Here is a 23,023-nt window from a genome sequence, read left to right as displayed (position 1 = left end):
TAAGGCCATAATACGCTCAAGGCTAGAGTCCTAGCCACCGTCTGCCGCATCTATGAAGCCTGGAAGGATGTCCTGGCTCCTCTCTCCTAGCAAGGAACCAACTCCTCCCCTACCCTCCCCAGAACCAGAAAGGTCTCATTTTTTCCAGTTCCAGGTATTTATACTTTTTCTAAATACCTTAGCCTAAAAATTGAGGGTAAAAGCTTAAACACGGAAGAGCCCCCCCCTCCCCCTGTTCCCTGCCCCCCCCCCCCCCCCCCCCCCCCCCCGCCCCCCCTCCCCACCCCAAACTCCCCTCCCTGCCCCCCTACCCTGCCCTGCCTGCGTGCTGCTGGCTGGTGGCTGTGCATCCCCATCCTCCGGCTCGGGGCGAGCCCGGGGCCTGGCCGGGCCTCCGGGGGCCCATCCGGGTCGCTGCCCCGTTCCCCCGCACCGCTGCCGGGCCGGGCAGCTGGGGCAGGGGGAGGCGGGTGGCTGAGGAGCCAGCTGGAGCCGCGGGCTCCCTCGCTCCCCCTGCCCCCCCCCCGTCCCCCCCCCCCCGGGAACAGCCGGCTGGGGGGGGGGAGGGGGGCGGGGGGCTGGGGGGCAGGCCGGGGGGGGGGGGGGGGGGAGTGGGGGGCGGCGGGAGCAGGCGAACCCGCGGCTCCGCGCGGGAGCTCGCCCGCGCCCGGTCGGCCGTCCGGTAGGGTCGGGAGGGGCGCGGCTGGGACTGGGGGGGGGCCGGGCGGGGGGGGGGAGGAGAGGGGGGGGGGGGGGAGTGGTGGGCCCCCCAGCCAGCTCCCGGCTCCCCGCGTCCCCAGCTGCCCGGCTCCGGTAGTGCGGTCCGGGCACTGCGGCGGCTGGGGACTGGGGGAGCCGGGCGGCTGGGGAGCCGGGGGGCCGGGCGGCAGGGGACGCGGGGCGGGGAGCCGGGCGGCGGGGGAGCCAGGCGCTCCCAGCCGCCGCTCCCGGCTCCCGCGTCCCCAGCTGCCCGGCCCGTAGTGCGGTCCGGCACTGCGGCGGCTGGGGACTGGGGGAGCCGGGCGGCGGGGGAGCCGGGCGGCTGGGGACGCGGGGAGGGGAGCCGGGCGGCTGGGGAGCCAGGCGGCTCCCCAGCCGCCTCGCTCCCGCGTCCCCAGCTGCCCGGCTCGTAGTGTCCGGCACAGCGGCGGCTGGGGACCGAGGAGCCGGGCGGCTGGGGACCGAGGGAGCCGGGGACGGGAGCCGGCGGCTGGGGACCGAGGGAGCCGGGCGGCTGGGGACCGAGGGAGCCGGGGACACGGGGAGCCGGGCGGCTGGGGACCGGGGAGCCTCCCCGCGTCCCCGGCTGCCCGGCTCCGGTAGTGCGGTCCGGGCACAGCGGCGGCTGGGGACGCGGGGAGCCGGGCGGCTGGGGACCGAGGGAGCCGGGCGGCTGGGGACCGAGGAAGCCGGGCGGCTGGGGACCGAGGGAGCCGGGGACACGGGGAGCCGGGTGGCTGGGGACCGAGGGAGCCGGGGACACGGGGAGCCGGGCGGCTGGGGACCGAGGGAGCCCGGCGGCAGGAGTCGCGCCGCCGGGGAGGGACGCGGCAGGAGCCGGGCAGGGCTGCCGCCGGAGACCAGCCGGGTGCACGGCCCTCCTCCTTCCCTCTACCCCTACCTCCGCGTCCTGTTCCTGGGCCTGAGCAGCAAAGTGTGTGTGGGGGGGGGGAACAGCTGCAGCTGGAGGGAAAAAAAAACCAAAAACCTGAATTTGGGGTTAGAAAAGTGGGGGCGTCTTATACATGGGGGCGTCTTATACATGGAAAAATACGGTATTATAATTATAACGTCTCAAGAAGGCCTGCTGGTTAGCCACTCTGAGTTGTAGGCCACCAGTTGAATAGATCTTGCGCCCGAATAAATCCAGGTGTCTAGCGTCCTTGGATTTAGGAGCGTGAGCTTGTTGACTGTGTCTGTCCCTCTCATTAACGGACTGTACAATGAGGGAGCACAGTTGGGGGTGAATGTACAAGTACTCATAGTTTTTGGGGGGGACCAAGTACTTCCTATCCACCCCATTGGCAGTGGGAGGAATAGACACCGGAGACTGCCAGATTGTATTGGCATTAGCCTGAATGGTCTGGATGAACGGCAAGGCTATATGTGTGGGGGCATCGGCAGAGAAAACGTCCACCACCAGATCCTCGACCTCCACCACCTCGAGGTTCATGTTTTGTGCCATCCTATGAAGCAAGTCTTGGAGCGCATGGAGGTCTATAGGTGGTGGACCAGAGGAGTATGTGCCCGCCACCGCCTCGTCAGGGGAGGACGAGGAGGATACGCCTGGGACTAATGGGTCCTGGGGCAAGTCCTGCTGGGGGGGAGGATGGGGGGTGTCTGGCTGCCCTAGGTCCTCCATGCTAGGGGCATGGGCCTGAGCTGAGGGTAGGGCCATCGCCTTCGAGCCCCCCCCCCCCGGGGGTGGGTGGGGAGGGGCGACTGACAGTGGCCTCCGGAACTCGAGGTTCTGAGTGGGCAGAACGAGAAGCTCCCGATGGGACACCTTGGGCCTGATGGTATGCCCAAAAGGACCATTGTGTGGGTCCCTGCTCCTCGTTGTGCCATTGGCTAGTGCTGTCCGTGTCTTGGTCATGGACATGGTAGCCACACTCCGCTTGGGACGACCTCGAGTTGGGGCGGGAAGGCCAAGGTGGAGCCAATCGCTCATGCTGGGTTGCACTGTTATGCGTTGTTGGCCTGCGTCACGGGAACGGAGATCGGTGCCACGGTCTCGAGCGGTACCATGATCTGAACCAGGACCGACGGTCGTATCAGTGCTGGGAGGTAGATCTGGACCTCGATGAAGATCTACGGGCGGAGCGGCACTGGGATCGGTACCGGGAGCTGGACCGGTACCGACCGTATTGGGAAGGAGATCTTCTTGAGGTGGAGTGGTGCCGCAAGTACGACTGGTGCTGAGATGGTGATCAGTGCCAGGACTGCGAGTGGTGCCATGGAGGAGACCAGCGCCTGGATCGGGACCATGTCGGTCCTGGCTCAGTGAGTGCAATCAGGTCGCAAGCAGTGGAAAGTCTCTGGGGTGGAAGGCAGGCCGAGCTCGAACCACGGTGCGCACCGGGGAGCTTATGTGCACTGGACTCAACGGTGCTTACATCGCTGGAATCGACGGTGCCGGAGATGGATCCTTCGCGGGGCGGTCCGGCAAGGGACGCTGCTCCAAGAGAGGCACAGGCGGTGCCGGCAACTGTACAGGAGCAGCAGGTTGCTTGTGCTGCTTCCTGGCTCCCGGAGACAGCGAGCGGTGCCACACTGATAATGGTGCTGGAGACGTCCGGTGCCGGGAGTCTTTGTTGATGTCAGGTCGATCCAGTGCCGGAGGCGCGCTTCGGACCGACAGCGCCGGGTCTCTGCACAGGGCAGAGGGCGTCGAGCTAAGTGCCGCTTCCATGAGGAGCTGCTTCAAACAAAAGTCCCGCTCCTTTTTTGTCCAAGGCTTGAATGCCTTACAAATGCGGCACTTATCTGATTGATGGGATTCCCCCGGGTACTTCAGACAGGAGTTGTGGGGGGTCTCCCGTAGGCATCAGCTTGAGACAGGCCGAGCAGGGTTTGAAGCCCAGGGACCTAGGCATGGGCCCGGTACTGGAAAGGAGGGAAGGGGAGAAACCCCTTACCTCCAATTACTATATACACTAACTACAAAAACTACTATTAACTACGACTAGAAACTACTAACAACTATACTATAACAACTATCTACAGCTATAAATGAGCAAAGAGCTAGGGAAGTGGAGATCAGCTATGCCGCGCTCCACAGCTCCAACGACCATCACGGGTGGTAAGAAGGAACTGAGGGGGCGCTAGGTCGGCAGGGGCATATATCCGGTGCCATAAGGGCGCCACTCCAGGAGGCGCCTCAGCCAACCCACCAAGTGTTGCTAGGGTAAAAATCTTCCGACAATCGTGCACGCAGCGTGCGCACACCTAATTGGAACTGATATGAGTAAGCACTTGAAGAACTACAGACTCATGCTCAATCCTGTTTTTAAACATGGGCACTTTGCATTTTACATGACCACAAAAATTGGAGAGGTGCTTAGAATATAACGCGACCCGATATAACACGGGTTCGCATACAACGTGGTAAAGCTCTGACACGCTGCTCTGAGCAGCGTGTTAAAGGTGCCGGGCTGGGGCCAAGGGGTTGGATAAGGGGCAGAGGGTCTCAGGTGCGGTCAGAGGCTCCCCCCCACAGGGTCTAGGAGGCAGGAGCTGTGTGGGGGCAATTTTAGGGGCCCCACAGTCCCAGAGTCCAGGAGCAGCCTGCTCTGCTTCCCTCGCTCGCCTCCCCCCCCCACCCCCCACCTATCCCTCCCCCTCCCCAAGGCTGGGGCTTGGGCTGGGGCAAGGAAAGCGGAGCAGGCTGGGGATGGGGACAGGGAATGGATCACTTGATGATTACCTGTTCTGTTCATTCCCTCTGGGGCCCCTGGCATTGGCCACTGTCAGAAGACAGGATACTGGGCTAGACAGACCTTTGGTCTGACCCAGTAGGGCCATTCTTATGTTCTTAAACCAATCTCCAAGTAACGTAGCAACAGTTAAACACAAATAAATTAGCAGTATAAGAAACGAGAGGAGGAATATATATTCGACAACTCAGGTTTTCTTCTTACCTTTTTCAGTATGTTCTGGTTCTTGTTGATTACTACTGCTAGAGCTGACGCTGGCATCAAAGCCTGTTGGAGAAATATTTCCTTCAGACTGAAGGTCCTGCAGCTCCCCCACAACACTATCCACTTCAATTGTGCTATCAGTTTCACTCTTGATGCTTCGTATCTCTTCTTGATTTGGTGCCAATGTCTCTGAGACTGTTACACTGGACTGATGTCTACTAGAATCTGTTACAGTGACAGATGAAGGTGATTCAGGGGTTGTAGGAGGAGTATTTAGCACTGAATTACTCCCACTGCTTGGAAATTCAACTTTCTTGTCACTCATTTCTGTTGGTTTCTCCTCAACAGGTTTAACATCTATGCTGGCTAGTAAAGGCTTTTCTAGTTCAGAGCTGGGCAAAGAAACCTCTTCTGCAAGAGTCTGCAGCTGCTCCTCTACTGCAGGATCCTCAGAAGCATGTGGGGGTGAGGCTGCAGCCTCTGTGTCAGAGTCTGAAAAAAGTTCTTTCAATGTTTTCTTGGGCCACTGTCCCTGAATACTGGACCATACATCTTTTCTATCCTTAGCTCTGGTATTCTGAGGTCTTTCATCAGAGTTGTTTAGAAGCTTTATTCTTTTTTCCGCCACTTCAGAAAACCCTGAGTAGAAACCACTTGTCCTTAAAGACTTCCTTTTCTCCTCTATCCCATTGTATTTCTTAGTTGGCATTATTTTTAGTTTAGATTTGTCCTCCTCATCTTCATCTGAGGAGCTGTTACTACTATGTTCTAAGCTATGGGAGTCTTTGCTCTTGGACTTTTCATCCTTTCTATTAGGTGACCCAGTCTTTACACATTCCTCTGTGATGCAATACCTTCGCTTACCACGTTTTACCTGTGGCTTTGTTGTTTTATCTACTACCTCCTTTTTGACCTCCTTTCTCTTCTTTGTAGCTTCATCCTCTCCTTCATAGTCCGTATCATCAGATAATTCTTCCAGCTCTTTCCGCAATCTTTCTGGTGATCTGGATACTGATTTAGGTGGTGCTACATCTGCAAGGGCTTTCCCCTCTTCTTGGGGAGATGAGCTGCTCTGCTCTTCTTTTGGACAGAATTCACTTTTGTCCTGGCTCACAGTCTCATCTGGGGATTCCTCCTTGCCATCATTATGTACATTCTGAGCACTTTGGTCATCTTCCTGGTCACTATCCTCAGCAGAACTTTCTGAAGCTATTAAAAAAAAATCTGTTACAAGTAATACTGAAAAAACAACTAGAAGATAGCAATACACACTAAAGCTAGTACTATTAAAATCTTTTGTTTTCATGTACCCAGTAGGAAAAAAAAACAGATTCTTTTCAAAAACTTCATTTTATTAGGAAGTATAATAGCTAGATGAGCAGCAATGCTTGTCAGTTTGCAAATCCCATATAATAAAACATCTCCAGGGAACTCCTCTAAGGTATTTGCATACCCCTAACTAAGATTTGGGTGCTCTGGAGGGTAGGGAGCGGCCCAGGGGAGCTGCTGCTGCTGCGGGGAGGGCAGTGGCCCATGGCCAGGGGCGGCTCTAGCTTTTTTGCTGCCCCAAGCACGGCAGGCAGGCAGCCTTCGGCGGCTTGCCTGCGGGAGGTCCCCAGTCCCGCGGCTTCGGCATACCCGCTGCCAAATTGCTGCCGAATCTGCGGGACCGGCGGCCCTCCCGCAGGCAAGCCGCCGAAGGGAGCCTGACTGCCGCCCTCGCAGGGAAGGGCAGGGCGTCCCCCGCACCTCCAGCTTGCCGTTCCAAGCACGCGCTTGGAGCGTTGGTGCCTGGAGCCGCCGCTGCCCATGGCCCCTGCTGGTGCTGGGAGGAGGGCACAGCCGAGGGGGCTCTGCATGCTGCCCCTGCCCTGAGTGACCAGGAACAGCAGCCAATGGGAGCTGCGGGGGCATCACCTGTGGACACAGGCAGCACGTGGAACTACCTGACCGCACCTCTGCCTGGGAGCCGGACAGCCCCCTTCCCCTCCCAAGATAAGTGCTGCCCAGAGCCCTCTCCCACTCCTGCACCTCAACCCCCTGCCTCTACCCTGAGCCCCCTCCCAAACCCAAACTCCTGCTGCTGCTGGGGAGGAGGGACATGGTTGCCTGAGACTTCCCCAGCAGCAGCTGGTGTGGCTGGCCTGGAGGCCACCTGAGCCGCTCATGTGGCCCCTGGGCCCGCTGCTGCAGAACTCCCAGAAAGTCATGGAATCCGTGACCTCCGTGACAAACTTGCAGCCTTATTTATAGTTTGCTTCAATTGCTCTGTACTGTCACTTTTAAATACTGGTAAAATGATTATATACTGAATTAGAAAGTCTATGTACAATACCTTGTAGCCCATTAAGGATAGAAGTAATTTCTATGGATTTAACTGGAGCTTGTTCAGAGTTTTTGGCTTCAGTGCTGTCAAGTTTGGACTCAGTCTCTGGTGATGTGCTCGTGTGAAAGGGTGGTTTTGACAAGCGTCGCAATTTACAATTTTTAGGAGAATACTTCTCATCCTTCTCTTTGTCAGTTTTATTCTAGGTTAAGGAAAAAACCATTTTAAAAACTCTTCTAATGCTAACATATAATTTAAGGTGAATTACAATTAGCAATGCAGACAGTGATTTTGAACACAAAACCTAAGAATAAGTTTTTCTTTGTTCCTTTACAAGGATATGCAAGTACTGTATTTTGTCTTATGCACAAGTATTAACACCAAAAATGTGAATTCCTTAACACTTATATCTGATGAGGAATATTCTCAGCATTTAAGGGCTAAACTGTTCTTCCACTATGCTAGACCCTGCAGTAAGGGATATTGCAGAGAGAAGGCATGACTGTTGTGACAGCCTGGATTGAATGGCACACTCTTGTGCTGTGCTAATGCGGAAGGAGGAGAGGCAATAGGCAAGTCTGGCTCTATCAGAGGCACTGGATTCTAGTAGTCCTTGTGTTCAGAGTGCAGGAATGGCCATGGAGCCTGTTGGTTGGGGGAAAAATGTTGTTCAAACCCTTCTGCCCTGCACAAGGAAATGACCAGGATCTGGCCCAAAATATCTGTGGTTTTTTTTTTAAATCTACCACAGTGGCAAGAAGTTAAAAGTAAGATACAAGCCACATTTATGTAGATTCGACACAGGTTTGTGCTTCAAAGCCAGCAGGGTAGCTAGCAAATTTTATTTCCCAGCGCTGTGCTGCCATCGCTGATGAGGGAATGGCTCTGTTTCCTGTTGGTGCACCAGACGATTTGGGGGTGTGGGAGGAAGAGGAGGAGGAAAACGCTATTTTTCAAAAGGGAAGGACAAAAATCATGCTTAAAGAAGTGTATGCTTCTAGGAGGCTAACAGAAACTAATTTTAAATTTATCATGAATTTCCAAGTCCATTTAAAGGCTATAATTATAAAATCAGTCTACATGAAAGTAAATTGCGCAGCAAAATGATCTAATAGAAAAAAATCTACCTTTATTTTCTTCCGATGCTTTATTTTTGGCACATTTTTATCAGCTGGTCTCACTATCTTGTCTGCTTTTATCCATTCATCATATCTAAATGTGAAAGCAAGCATTTAAAAATATATATAAACAGAATTTTAAGCAAACATTCAAAATTTCATAAAACATTCTACAGGGAAAGAAAAAGTAGTAAAACATGTAATGGAAACCATATGCAGACAGATTCTGTACTTAAGAGTGAAAAGTAATGAATATATTTCTACCATATCTTCTAGTTCAAAAAAGAACCAGATAAGTTCATGGAGGATAGGTCCATCAATGACTGTTAGCCAGGATGGGCAGGGATGGTATCCCTAGCCTCTGTTTGCCAGAAACTGTGAATGGGTGACAGAGAACGGAACACTTGATGATTACCTGTTCTGTTCATTCCCTCTGGGGCTCCTGGCATTAGTCACTGTTGGAAGACAGGATACTGGGCTAGATGGACCTTTGGTCTGACCCAGTATGGCTGTTCTTATATTCTTATGTACTGTAAAGTATTGCAAAATCTCAAATCTTTACTTTCTTAGCATATAGGGCAAAATTCTCCTCTCATATTGGGATGGTAGTATTCAAAATTAATATTCTGCTCTCCTTTTGTGCATATAATGTATATCAAATAATAATGGGATAGCCATGCCCACAGGAAAAGCAGAATACTTGAGTCATATATTGCTGTACAGATATGTACGGTAAATTTTCCCAATATAGTGTATCATCTTACTAATTAAAAACAAATTCTTATAGTAATATAAAACCTGATTGATTGGTTAAAAAAAAAAGAAAAACTCCTTGTAGCTGATTCTGTGAAGGGAACAGTATCCTCTATAAAGCTCCCTTTGAGATCTAGAAGGATTTTTGCATTAGGAACTTTTTATTTGATGTCAGAAGGTACTAGCAGTTAAATGCTCTATAAATAGTACTAACATATGTACATCAACTGCCTCATGTGTCCCACCTCCTGAAACTGTACATGTGAAGTACAGAATCCAAGACTGAACATATATATTCTCATTAAGAACATTCATGATAGAAATGTACTCAGACTAGAAAATTAACAACAATTAAAAAAAAGAACCACTATGTAAAGTTAAGAATAAAAAAAATGAGTTTATTATGAACACAATACCTTGGCCTGCCTACACTGTGAATTCAAAAAGTGTCTGAATAAGAAATGTGTTAATTAAAAACAAATAACTGTGTGTGTGTATAAATGGAGTTAATTTGGTAGTCATGAAAATGTGTATGCAGTATCATGAAAATACAGTATGCAACTAGCACAACAGTACAGAGCTAGATCTCATGCTAGGCTTTCTGACACAGATCTGACATTACACCTCTATTTTGACCTGTAGAGCATCTGCTATTACAGTCCCAGGCCACGTCTTAGCAACCACTGACAAATGTGCCTAACTCTGGTAACTTTTGTGATACTGACCAATGTAGGGATTGAAGAGGCCACCAAAGACCAAATCAAGATTTGAACAGAGGAGTCCAGAAGATAAATTTAGTGCTTTACCCATTCACATCCCCCACACTCATAAAATAAAGAATGACATCCAGAAACATAATAAAGATATGAAAGGAGAGAGGTAAGATGTGCTTTCATATTGGAACACAAATATGTTCAATATTGTTTTTCTATAGAGTATCATATGCACTTTTCTCTTTATTAAATGCTGACAAATTTTCATAGTCTTTTTCCCTAGAAAATCTTAACGTACTGAGAGTGACCACACTATCAGAGACATGTTTTGATTAAATTAATTTTAATGACCAGGTTAGACATAGAGAGATCCAGATTTCTTTCTTTCTCTAGATCCTTAGGTGACAGGTAAACCTGCCAATAGCAAATTCATAACTGCTGTGGTTTAAAGTAAGGTTTCTTTAGATCAAGCTCATGTTAACATGATGGAATCACACCAAATAGAATTCTGAATGGACCATGCACTCCAAAGCTAAGGGATTTTTTTAGATCTAATTTTATGAAAGAAAGCAGCACTAGGATTGAACATGTTCACAGAGAAAATTGAGTACTCTGCAAATTTCATTTCAATTTTGATTACATCACTATACCACTTGTAGCCTTATTCACCGATTCTACATGCTACCCCAACAAAAATAATCTTCCACATAAAGAAACTAACTTTAAACACTGCATGCGTCTCCAGTGACTTAAAACACTCAATGTTAGGTTAGACTTAGATTGATATTCAAAGGTTAGTATCTGTCATCACTGGCAGATGAATGACACTGGAATGCTGCCATACCAGTTTGTGTAATTTAAATTAAATATTCTGGTAGGAAATATCTATAGCTACATTAGACTGAGATGTTCAAAACGTCTCCTAGAGGATTTGGTCATATAGTTCTCAATTTTAAATTCCCAAAGTGGCTTTTCAGTGGAAAATGCCACTGTGTGCATTATCTATACCAACACACACATTTCAAATTTAAGAATCATAAACCTTTAAAGCACTGAGAGGATATGGTCCTTAGGGACAAGTAGAAAAGGACATTCAGGAATTTATAGATTTTTCAGGGTCTTATATTTTGCCCTATAGAGTTGCAACATTTTTAAAGTCACACAACTGAACCATCTCTACTTCATAAATGGGACTTCAAATGATTTGCTCTCTCAAGAAAAGAAGAACAAGAGTTGAGAATGTGAAAAGAAGTTCTCAGTTCCAGGTTAAAAGAAACATGCACTTTTAATAAGAGAAAAACCTGAGTTACTATGCTGCAAGTGGAATTCTCCAAGTGGACCATCATCTTCAGTGTTCCATGGTATTTAGAGATTTATGTGTACAGCACATAATTCCCCACAGACACTAGCATTAGAAAATATTCAAGTTATTAACATGAATTGTTGTCTACTGACCCACTTTATTCACATGTCTGTATAATGCAGCCCCTCCCCTCACTTGGCATGTGATCAGAGAATAGTAGGCATTTGAAAATAGATAGATGCATCCAAAGGAGAATACCAGTTATTGGTAAATAAAACCTACTTATTCCAGTTTGGGATTCTGTCCACAAAATATCATCCTTTGGAGAACTGTGAAGTAGTGACTTCTCAGGGAGGGATGGCGATGGTGAGGAGTGGAGTAAGGTCAGTGTTAGTCTACAAAATCTAACAACTCACATATAGGGAGTTAGAAAAAAAAATACCTCAGAAGCCACCAGGGCTCTGATTGAATGAATGGATCCTAAATACTTACCAGAATGGGCAACTGACTGTATATGGTACAAGTATTTGTATGAATACGAAAGAATAGCACAGGCATGTAGGAACAAAGTTAGAAAGACTAAGGCACAAAATTAGTTACACCCAACAAATGACATAAAAGGCAATAAGAAAATAAATATAAATATAAATAAATAAAGAAGAGGTACTATAAATACATTAGGAGCAAGAGAAAGACCAGGAGGAAAGGAGAGCTATTTATGGATGACATCAAGAGGGCTGAGGTGTTTAATGCCTATTTTGCTTCAGTCTTCACTAAAAAGGTAAAAGATAACATAATTAATATTAACAACATGGGGGAAGGAACACAATCCAAAATAGGGAAAGAACAAGTTAAAGAATATTTAGATAAGTTGGATGTATTCAAGTTGTCAGGGCCTAGCTGAAGCAATCTCAGAACCATTAGCGATTATCTTTGAGAACTCATGAAGGATGAGTGACATCACAGAGGACTGGAGAAGGGTAAACATAATACCTATCTTTTAAAAGGGGAACAAAAAGAACTTGGGGAACTACAGACCAGTCAGCCTAATTTTGATACCCAGAAAGATACTGGAACGAATTAACAATCAATTTGTAATCACCTAAAGGAAAAGAGGGTGATCAGCTAGCCTACATGGATTTGCCAAGAACAAATCATGCCAAACCAAACTAACTTCCATCTTTGACAGGATGATTGGCCTAGTGGACATAATATATGTTGATTTTATTAAGGCATTTGACACGACACAGACACGTGACACATGACATTCTCGTAAGTGAACTAGGGAAATGTGATCTAGACAAAACTACTATAAGGTGGGTGCAAACTGGTTGAAAGACTGGACTCAAAGAGAAGTTATCAATGGTTCATGGTCACACTGGGAGGATGTTTATAGGGGGTCCTGCAGGGGTATGTCCTGAGTCTGGGACTATTTAGTATTTTCATTAATGACTTGGATAATATAGTGGAGAATATGCTTATAAAATTTATAGATGACACCAAGCAGGGAGGGGTTGCAAGCACTTTGGGGGCCAGGATTAGAATTCAAAATGACCTTGACAAATTGGAGAATTGCTCTGAAACCAACAAGATGAAATTCAATAAAGAGAAGTGCAAAGTACTATGCTTAGGAAGGAACAATCAAATGTACAAAAACAAAATGGGGAATAACTGTCTAGCCAGGCGGGGGACTGCTGCAAAGGATCTAGAGGTTATAGTGGATCACAAATTGATGAGTCAACAATGTAATGCAGCTGTGAACAAGGATAATATTCTAAGATGTATTAACAGGAGTACTGTATGTAAGACACGTGAGGTAACTGTTCCTCTCTCCTCAGCACAAGCGAGGCCTCAGCTGCAGCACTGTGCCAATTTCAAGTGCCACACTTTAAGAAAACTGGAGGGAGTCTAGAGGGGAGCAAGAAAACGATAAAAGGTTTAGAAAACCTGAGCTATGAGGAAAGATTTAAAAAACTGGACATGTTTAGTTTGAGAAAAGCTTGGGGGGGGGAGTATATAACAATCTTCAAATATGTTAAGGGCTGTTACAAAGAGGGCAGTAATCAACTGTTTTCTGTGTCCACTGCAGGTAGGACAAGAAGCAATAGTCTTAATCTGCAGCAAGGGAAGTTTAGATTAGATATTAGGAATAGCTCTCTAACTACAAGGGTAGTTAGGTTCTGGAAAACGCTTCCAAGGAAGATTGTGGAATCCCCATTACTGGAGGTTTTAAAAACCAGGTTACACAAACACCCATCAGGGATGGTCTAGGTATTCTTGGTCCTGACTCAGCGCAAGGGGCTGGACTTGACCTCTTGAGGTCCCTTCCTGCCCTACATTTCTATGATTCTATTTGCAGTCTACTGTCTGAAATCATGTCAGTCGGAGACAGATTCTCTTTTGGCTCTATGCCCAAAAGGAAGGAAAGGTATCTTTATGAAATGACTCATTAAAAACAGAAAGGTATAAGGGCAAAAAACGTAAAATTAATGTGAAATACTTTAGGGAGAAATCTATGACAAGGAAGAAGAGTCCATTCATTTTTATCAAAATTAACACTGGAGGATTAAACCAGAAGGGATTGAAGCTTCTTTATCTTTCTGGTTACAATGATTGCCTTCAGAAAGCTTGTTCTGAATGAAAAGAAGGAAAGAAAAATGAACACTCACTCATAGAAAATGATAAAGAATGCATATCCCTCTGGGGGATCCTTGCTGGCCCTGTGGTACTCATCCACACTGAGTATGCCATTAAGATGGACCACAGGTTACAGGACCAAATCCTTAGCTCAGTGGTTCCCAAACTGGGGTTCGTGAAATGTTAGAGGGGGTTCTTGGGAAAAAAAATCCCTAATGGCAGACAGAGCTTTCCCTAAGACCCCTGGGCCAGCAGCCCGGAGCCCCTGGACTTCCAAGAGCTAAGCAGATCAAAGCAAGCATATCTATCACACTGAGGAGATTTAAACTTCAAGACTCCTTATAAGAAATGGAAAGGAAGGTAGATATTTTTTGCTGTTTTTAATATTAAATAGGAAGCTTGTATTGTTTTTTAAATTATTATGAAGAACAAGTTTAAGCTTTGTTGTAACGTGCATTGTTTGCCTGGACTGCTCAAGACCTGAATGCTTGTGCAGGAGGACTCTTGGAGTTGGCTTTTTAAATACCTTCCTGCTGTTTCACATCTGATACTCCTTGATGAAACATAGGAGCCTTGTCTTATAACAGGCTTATTCAAAGTGATACAAGCTATGAAAGTGAGATCTTGGAAGAATGTTGCCGTTTTCATAATGTACCATATATACTTGTTCATAAGCCAAATTTTGTTAGTAAAAAAGGTAAGCACCAGAGAAGGGAGTCACCTTATGTGCGGGTATAGAGAGGGAGAGGTGGGACACAGCCCCTCCCCTCAACAGAGGGAGCAAGGAGAGGCAGCACAGCCAGAAGGGAAGAGGCGGTGCCAGAGTCTCTCTGCTTCTGGCCATGCTGCTCTTCCCCCAGCCTCCGAAGCAGTTGCAGCTCCGGGGCTGGCAGGCTGCAGCCGCGCCACCTGGCCTGGCCTGCAGAGCAGACTGTGGCTGCGCTGCCCTGCCCGGCCCACCGGAGCAGGCTGCGGCCACGCTGCCCAGCCCGGCCCACCAGAGCAGGCTGCGGCTGCACTGCCCAGCCTGCCAGAGCAGCTCCAGCCAGGCCAGAGACATCCTCCCCTGGCCCTCCCCAGATAAGGCGGGAAGGGATGGGGAGTGTGTGGAGGTCCCGGGCTAGAGGTGGGGTCATGTGGGGGGTGGTCACAGGGGTTACTCCCCTGACCCCCCCAGCTTCTCCCCCCCCAAAAAATGTCCCCACCAGTTGCTGTCCTGGAACGTCAGGGTAAGCAGCTGGCGCACCGGGACACTTTGTTTACTTAGGTTTACCTCTGTGCCTGCGGACGCTCGAGGTAAACAAACCATCTCGGCCCGCCAGCGCCTTATCCTGATGGCCTGGGAGCCAAAGTTTGCTGACCCCTGAATTACAGGGTCAGCTTATAAACAGGTTATTAAAATTTTCCATTTTTACGTATCCATCTTGCGGGGGGGGGGGTCAGCTTATAAATGAACCGGCTTATGATTGAGTATATACAGTAATAAAAATACTGAAATGATAAATCATTAGTGTGTAATACGCATGTCATAAAAACAAATTTTATATTTCCAAGATCACTGCTTTTATAATTTATACTCAGGTAAAGGAGAAAATCCCTGGAAATACTCATTTTTAGGAGGGGGTTCACGAGACTTGACATTTCAGTGAAAGGGGTTCACAGGTTGTTAAAGTTTGGGAACCACTGCCTTAACTGAATAAAGTCTATTTAGTCCAGGATGCTGTCTCCAACAACAGCCAGTACCAGGTGCTTTAGAGAAAGAAACTTCACAGTAGGTAGATATGTAAGCTGGTCGCCAAGAAAGTTTCCTCTTAATTCCTGAGAGCAAGAGGGTTGCTTATGCCCGGACGTTTAAGGGTTTATATCTCTTTCAAAGCTTTTTTAAAAAAATATTTACTATAACAACACAGAGTATGCTATTATATAGAAGTCTAATCCGTTTTAAAATCCTGCTAAGCTCTTGGCCTCAATGACATATTGTGGCAATGAGTTCCGCAACCTATCTGTAAAAGTATCTCTTTTTGTTAAGATTAACACTAAAGGTGAGGGAGCTGAAAATTTCTGTATCTCTCTTGAATGATTTAATAAGTAACAATAAGGTGAACTTCTGGATTTTGTCCTTTGAGATGGCTCTCTCTGCTTGCAAGGCTCTCAAAAGACAGGCTAGGGTCTGAAAAGGCAGCATCAGTGGAAGATATTTTCTTTTCACCTTCCTAATAAAAGCCCCGAAAGCATGGACAAAACTAACTCCCTGACCATCATCAATGCCTCTTCTTATTTCTTCAAAACGCAGAGAAAAAAATTAAGTGGTTTTGCACATTTAGCAACCCTTTTTCCATTTAAGACTTTTCTCTTTACTCTTGAATTCTGCACACTATCGAACAACCAGCTACATTTTGAGAAGAATGTATTTATTGACAAAGTGTGCCGATATCCGGTGCACTTATGTGTTCAAGCCACAAAAAACATACCCAATGCTGGTTATTAGTTATTATTATTATTAATAATTATTGATATTACCATAATGCTAGCCCATCGCACTACGCCTACATGCCAAGCTGAAATACATGGTACTCCTACTCACAGCTCTTCTTGAGCCATATGCCCCTCCTGCCAGTCAGTCACATGTACATAGGATTTCTCTTTGCACCTCAAGAAAGGGCTCTGTGTGTGAGAGCTGGCCTTCTGCTCTGGTGATGGCGTAGAGAAATGTCAGTGAGGCCTCCACACAAACACAGAGCCCTCTGCTGGGATGGCGTGTCCCCTCCACAGTGCTCCATGGTGCAAAGGGTTGGGAAGGTGGCACTTCTAGGGCACCCTACTCCTAAAAGGAGTGATTATTCTGTGAGACTTCCATAGCAGCAAGAGCAGCAGCTGGGCTCCCCTTCCACTCTAGCAGCACTGGTGGCAGTACTGGAGCAGTCTCTGCAGACTTAGGAAGACATAACTGCATTGGTTTACACTCAGTTTGTGTTTGGAAGATTATCTTCACAACCGTAAGGATTAGAATTTTTTTTTTTTAATGAAATCTAAAATTCTGCAGAAGCTAATGGCACTCACCCAACAGAGTCCTACTCCAGGTGGGGAAGTGGATTTTTCAAACCCTGGATGAGTCCATATAAAACGAATAAAATGAAACACTCCTCAATATCAGTTTAGTCAATGCCAATGACTGTCAGGCATGTGGAGTTTTACTTAGAGAGCAACCCTCATATTGAGAGTGCTTTAAAGCTGGTTTCCAGATGGCCTGGACCATTAGGTAAAGCCTCTTATATTACTTAACCAGGTTCTGATGGTCTCAAGTGATGCCCTCAGGCAAGCTTCACTCTGAATATTCCTAACTTTTCTCAATTCCATACACTATTCAGGGGTCCTCAAACCTGGGGTACCTCAAGCCTCTTTTGCTTCAACATCTAACTGTGAAGCACAAAAAACTTAAAACAGTCAATTAAATCAGTAACTAGTATTTCCCCCAACCAAATTTCCAAAAGAAAAAGGGATATGGTGTAATTTCAGAATAGCTGTAACGTCCAAGAATGATGCATTTTGGGGTGTCCAAGCATCTGGCACCCAGCCTGTTAGAGTTTAAATGACCTACAAAGATTGTTAATTTAGAATTTGTGCTAAATATGCTCCTCTGCGCCATGCTATTTGGGGCATTCTGCACATATTGCAGGGTTAATTCATATTTCAAAACCCTCTGTAATTCACCTTTCAATGTATTTTATTTTATCTGCATAGTGCTGTCAGCTGAAAACTGCAAATACCACAATTGGAGGGACTTGTACTGCACATTCCAAGGAAGTTTTAGATCCATAGAAATTGTGCAAAATTCAGCAAGTGACCCTTCAAACCACAAAGGGGATCCCCAACACTTCTATAAAGTTATTATAGTCAGATACTTAGAACTATATATCAGCAATTCCAGAATGCAAAAATCTTACAGGAAATGTCTTTTGCAACTGAGAATTTTTCATCAGACGAACATGATAGCAGGACTGCAATTTTATGATTGAGAACATTTCATTCCCATTGATTCCACTAGGTTAGTTCCATCTCCCCTTTCAATCTTCAAACTGAATACAGAGTAATCTTCTTCCCTAGGACTGTTACTTCACAAAAGATACATTCCCCCAGGCTTCAGGAGAATGGTTAAATATATTAGTCCCCACCTCAAACAGATGTAATCAGAATCTAGTTCTAAGCATTAAAAACTAGTACGGTTTTGAGTCTGTTGGGATTAGCTTTAGCTACCTGGTCTAACACCAATGTCATCACTAGTGTAAAGTAAACCAAAGTTTCCTATTCAGGGGCAAAAAGGATATTAAGATTGTTCTCTATCTCGAGCTTTCTGGTTAATATTAAAAAATATGGGGTATGTAAACAATTTTCTTTCTAATAAGAGAGAACATGCATCTAGTACTAGTACCAGTACCATTACCTCTTTCTTCTACTAAAGAGAGTCTGATTCCTGTTCTAAGAGACACAACTTAGATTCCCTGATCCGCAGTACCCACTTCCTTCATCCATACAAGTACACCTCACCTCGATATAACGCTGTCCTCGGGAGACAAAAAATCTTACCGCGTTATACGTGAAACTACGTTATATCGAACTTAATTTGATCCGCCAGAGTGCACAGTCCCACCCCCCCGGAGCGCTGCTCTACCGCGTTATATCCGAATTCGTGTTATATCGGGTCACATTATATTGAGGTAGAGGTGTAGTAATGATGATCTCCTTCCCCACAAGATAAAGTGCAGCTAGAAAAGTACTCAGTTTCAAGGCTTCCCTAATTAATACAAGAAAGTTGACAATGTCCTACTGTGCTTAGTATCACTAAATGGTTCTTCAAAAAAGTGTAGTGAAGCATAAATATTCTGAATATCTGAACAGTTAATATTACTTTCATCCCCGATATACTGATATAAGGCATGGACTGAAGGAGGGATAATATCCTCTTGGAATAAGAACTTCTAAGTAAATGCCATCAGTGTTGAAGAATTCTTGATTAGACTGTTTTTGGTTAGAGGAATACGTAGTATGTGATATAGTGTTTAGAATGGAGGAAAAACCAATTTTAAACTTAAAGAAAAAAGAACAGAGATAAGATGACCATGGATTCTAAACCAGCTGAGACAATTATTACATGAATTAAGGTTTTTAAATCACTTGTTCTACTTAAAAATTGAGTAAAAACCAAGACTTAACAGAAAAAGAATATGCATGCACATGTACATACACACACACACACACACACACAGCTAAGATGAACCTTCCTGGAGCAATAGAATACCAAGAAACACCAAGGAAAAACAACTATTTTTCAAGTCTGGAGTTGACTCAAAGACAGTTGTCAAGCTGAATATGTGACAGACTACATATCTTGACACCACAAAAATTCCAAGATGTTACCTTAAGTGGAGGCATGTCACAGTTGTGACAAATGCTGTTTGTAGACATGGAGTGCAGTAGACTCACCTGCCCTGATAGTGATTGACTGTCTAATCCATCATTTCCCGCTATCTCATTTGAATTAAACTAACTAGCCTGTGTGATGGTCTTTTTACATTCCAGTAGCTAAATGGCAATTTTATGGGATTAGGAAAATTTCTGAAGGCCCAAAACGATTAAACACTTTTTGGTGAAATATATTCTCTCTCAACCCTCCAAAAAGACTGTCCTTGATCAGCCGCATTTTAGAAAGGAACATACATGCAGTTTAGCTGGCAGAAAAGATCAAACAGCAGCAAGTGAAGACTTCAACATGTTGAAAATAACTGTTGTACCTTGGTGGAGGTGGGGGGGGTCAATGCTTAACTGAAGGTGCCCTTAATATCTAATACATCCTAGCTATAGGAAGGATCCCTTTGATATCAATCTATGCATTTGTTTAAAATTCTGAGTTCACAGCGCACAACACACAATCTTGACTTCTTCTTTAACAATGAAGCTGCTGAGGTCTGCAAGAGGAAGGCTGGATTCAACTTCTGATTTTTTCCAGATTTAAAAAGTAGTGCAGCTTGAGTAAACCCCTCCGACTCTTTCACCCAGTAGCATGTTTGATAACATTTACTTTGAAGAGACAGAGAATTTATTCGTAAAGCTCTTCCTAAGATGCTCCTTTGAATTAAAAAACAATGAAGACATCTCAAAAGGACTTTTAAAATGCAAATCCCTTTTGAAGTATATGCAGCAACTGTCAAAGGCCCAGGGTGCAAATTTCATCAGTCTGGATACTAAGGCAAGTCCTTCGTGGCAATGACTGAAATACTAGCAGTGTTCCAAATCCTATCTAAATCCCAAACTGGACTCTGCTTCCCCCAGTATATTGACATTTAAGGAATGGATCCTATAGCCTTGTTTCTCTGACATGCCTACTTGATATTTCCTGAAGACTCTTTTTTATGTAAAAGAAAAGTAGGCCATTCCTGTACGGTGTACAAGCTACAAATACTGCAAAAGACTGAAGTCAGAGGCCTCAATAATGAACAGTAATTCCCCAGATCAGTAGTGGCTTGGGTGATGCATTCAGTGAAATCAGATGCAAATGGTGGAATCAACGGAAGGAGAAAAGTCGCCTGCTTTTACAATTGTGACCCTTGCCAGTTGATCTGGCCAGCACTGTATAAGGTCCAAAGAAACCTCTGTTCTGTCCTCTTGGCCAGAGGTACTAAAGTAATGCAAGTCCAGATGGTAGGTGAAGATGATAAAAGGTTCATAAGGGTTTTCATGAAAGAAGTTAGATTTGCCTCAAACCTCTTGCTTCTAAAGCCCTGCTAATCTCATACTGAGTAAAACAAAGTTTAAAAAGACAGCAGCCTGAGAACAGTTAGCAGAAAAGGATATGTTGAAATGGCAAAAAAGCAGAAGACTAGGTAATTGGCTTAAAAGACTTCAAGAAGCTTTAAGGTTTTTTGCCTTTTTCAAAGTATCTTGTCTCTTATTCCCACTAAAGTTTCTACTACAGGATTTACTTAAAAAAAATGTTCAGCCTCAACTGTTTTTCAATTATACTATATTAAGAACAAACTCCAGGTATGGTACCAATACAATAAGAATGGCATAACAAGCAACCAGGCTAAGAAGAATCTTGTTCAGAAGATTGGGGCAACTGGGAAAAATAGGTCTGAACAAGTGAAGTGTAATTATTTACTGCCATTTACTGATGTGCAATTAAGAATCCTGGGTGCACAGAGTGACTGATATGTCTAACCTGAAGCTGAAAGTGAAATATGGTTTTTCCAGTATGGATGTCCAGCAAAAAATACATTTTTTTTCCAAATGAAAACTGGCCTCCTATCTCTTTTTACTGGTAAATGCCAGCAAACTGCTTTTGTACTCTGTGCTGCACTTTGAGGAGTGCATATACAGATTTAGTCAAGTGTATGATTACTCAAATGTGGTATGCAGTAAAACTGGCTGAACAGAGCCACAGAAGAAATTTATCAAAGAACTGGGCTAACTGCCATTTCCTTTGTTGTTTGGAGGTGTTTAAAAGAAAACTGAGACAGGAGTGAGGTTTTCCTTGGACAAGTCACCTTAAGAAGATTTTTCCTAAGCTGTAAGTCACAAAGTACTGCATTTATATATGTTAAAAATCTAAATAATTTAATACAGTACAATGACCTTCATAGAATACCAGTACTGAAAGTTAAGAGTACGGAATTCAATATGCAGTTAGTTTTTAAAATACACAAGTGTATTTTAGAAGTATTTTACGGAAGTAATCACTAGCTAAAACTTAAGTTACCTCACATTCCATCCACAGTAGTGCACCAAGTAAAGGACTTCTCCACCTTCGACATCAGAATCTTTAATACTAGCTTCGTACATTTTTTGATTTTTCCCTCGTCCATACCGCACTTGGACTTTCATGCCTGGTGGATAGCATTCAAACTCTTCTTCCTCATTGTTGTCATTGTTGTCTTCCTCCTCCTCCTCCTCCTCTTCCTCCTCCTCCTCCTCCTCCTCTGCTTCTTCTTCATCTTCATCTTCCTCCTTATTCGTGTCATCTCTTGAAAGGTTTAAAAAATTGTAGAGTTAATAAAAGATACTTCATAAGCTTTTCAGTTCCAAACCACATATACTGATAAATATTGCGGATGCATTAGAGACTGGAAACAGCAGGCTCCATATATGTGAAATTGCCTCAGTGTTATATAAGTATTATCAACTAAAAAGAATAGAGCAAAGCACACATAGAATATAATGACACTAAGATGCTTTTACAGCAATGGAAGATTAAAAAATGATGGTTTAGAGAAAAAAAATCCATCAACATCTGAGAGAAGTGAAGTTGTACTGTATGGTATAAAAACTGTTTAATGTTCTTAGCTTTTATTATTCAATTCTCAAATCCTTCATGTAGTCCCATAGCTAAAATACCTATGTTTCCACCTCAAACCCATTCTTCTCAATATAGAGAAAACATTCCTAAGTTTCATTTTTCAAGATACAAGTTTTACAAGTGGTAACTTTATAAGACTGGCTACCATATAAATCTATGCTCTGCTACATCCATTGCCTCACAATGGCCATGTAAATGGGTCAATTCTCTTTTGAAAGGATTGCCATTAAAGCGAGTTTTGCACAACAGATCCTAAATATCAGGATTTGAAAAAATATCCAATATATGAACTTGTTATTCTTTGCCAAAGGTTTTCAAAAATAAAATAGCCAAGCATACACACACACACACACGCTGAGACCCAAAAATTTCACATGAAGTCTCTATAATTTCAGGTGTGATTTTAGAAACATAGGGCCAGATTTTCAGAGGTACTGAGCACAGATAAATCCTGTTGATTTAAAATCAGTGACAGCTATAGGGTGTTCAGCACCTCTGAAAATCTGGTGCTAAGTTTCTAGAGATGGGGCTCTTAACCTCTAAACATTCTCTAAGGCACATTCTTACTGGATTTGGGGACTGTCCTTATTCCTCCATATACAACCTATAATAGATCCATGCCACCTATGGAGTTCTTAAAAATCATAGGTTCCTATCAGTTAAAACCTGAAAACCAGAACAAATGTTCTTGCACAGTTTAAAAACTGTATATGAAGAGATACAGCTATCAGCCTTTGAGTCAATTTCTGTTTTTAATATACAGTACAAATAAGAAAGTCTATATTAATATTGATATGAGTCTATTTTTCCATACGACTGTACAGGCAAAAATATTCATTTAACACAGCCACTTTCTCTCTTGAAAGGGATCAAACAACATTTTACTGTTTTCTACCAAAGGCATTTGACTGATAGCAAATCACAATTCTTTAATTAGCTGCCATGTGATTTCTAAATAGTGGACCAAATTCATCCCTAGCACAACTGCACTGATTTCAATGGACTTGCACTAGGAATAGATATGGCCCATTGCATGCATACATGCATATGCCATCAGAAAAAAATTAAAACTCCCAGAGTGTTGATGTACTATATTATCAGTTAACCCAAAATATATCTATTAAATTCAATACACACCAAGGATAGAGAGGACTCTACTAAACAGACACTTCCATCCTTAAAA

The 23,023-nt window shown here is 44.8% G+C and overlaps 1 protein-coding gene across 4 annotated transcripts in view; it reads right to left on the bottom strand.

Moving 5' to 3' along the window:
• ARID4B (AT-rich interaction domain 4B) overlaps window positions 1-23,023 on the bottom strand; it is a 158,502-nt gene that overhangs the window by 17,679 nt on the left and 117,800 nt on the right. For 3 of the 4 annotated variants that reach the window (XM_039531486.1, XM_039531484.1, XM_039531485.1), the window contains exons 17-20: window positions 21,244-21,507; window positions 8,094-8,178; window positions 6,976-7,168; window positions 4,641-5,849 (exon numbers count right to left, since the gene is read on the bottom strand). In XM_039531486.1, the coding sequence (XP_039387420.1) occupies window positions 4,641-5,849; window positions 6,976-7,168; window positions 8,094-8,178; window positions 21,244-21,507 (1,751 nt within the window). The remainder of the gene's footprint in view (window positions 1-4,640; window positions 5,850-6,975; window positions 7,169-8,093; window positions 8,179-21,243; window positions 21,508-23,023) is intronic. The other variant, XM_039531487.1, reaches the window with a different exon arrangement.

This window comes from Mauremys reevesii, linkage group 3 (assembly GCF_016161935.1).
Source record: "Mauremys reevesii isolate NIE-2019 linkage group 3, ASM1616193v1, whole genome shotgun sequence".
NCBI classification, from domain to species: Eukaryota; Metazoa; Chordata; order Testudines; family Geoemydidae; genus Mauremys; species Mauremys reevesii.
The sequence above is the reverse complement of the archived record's forward strand: the minus strand, read 5'-3'. Positions and strand labels throughout refer to the sequence as shown.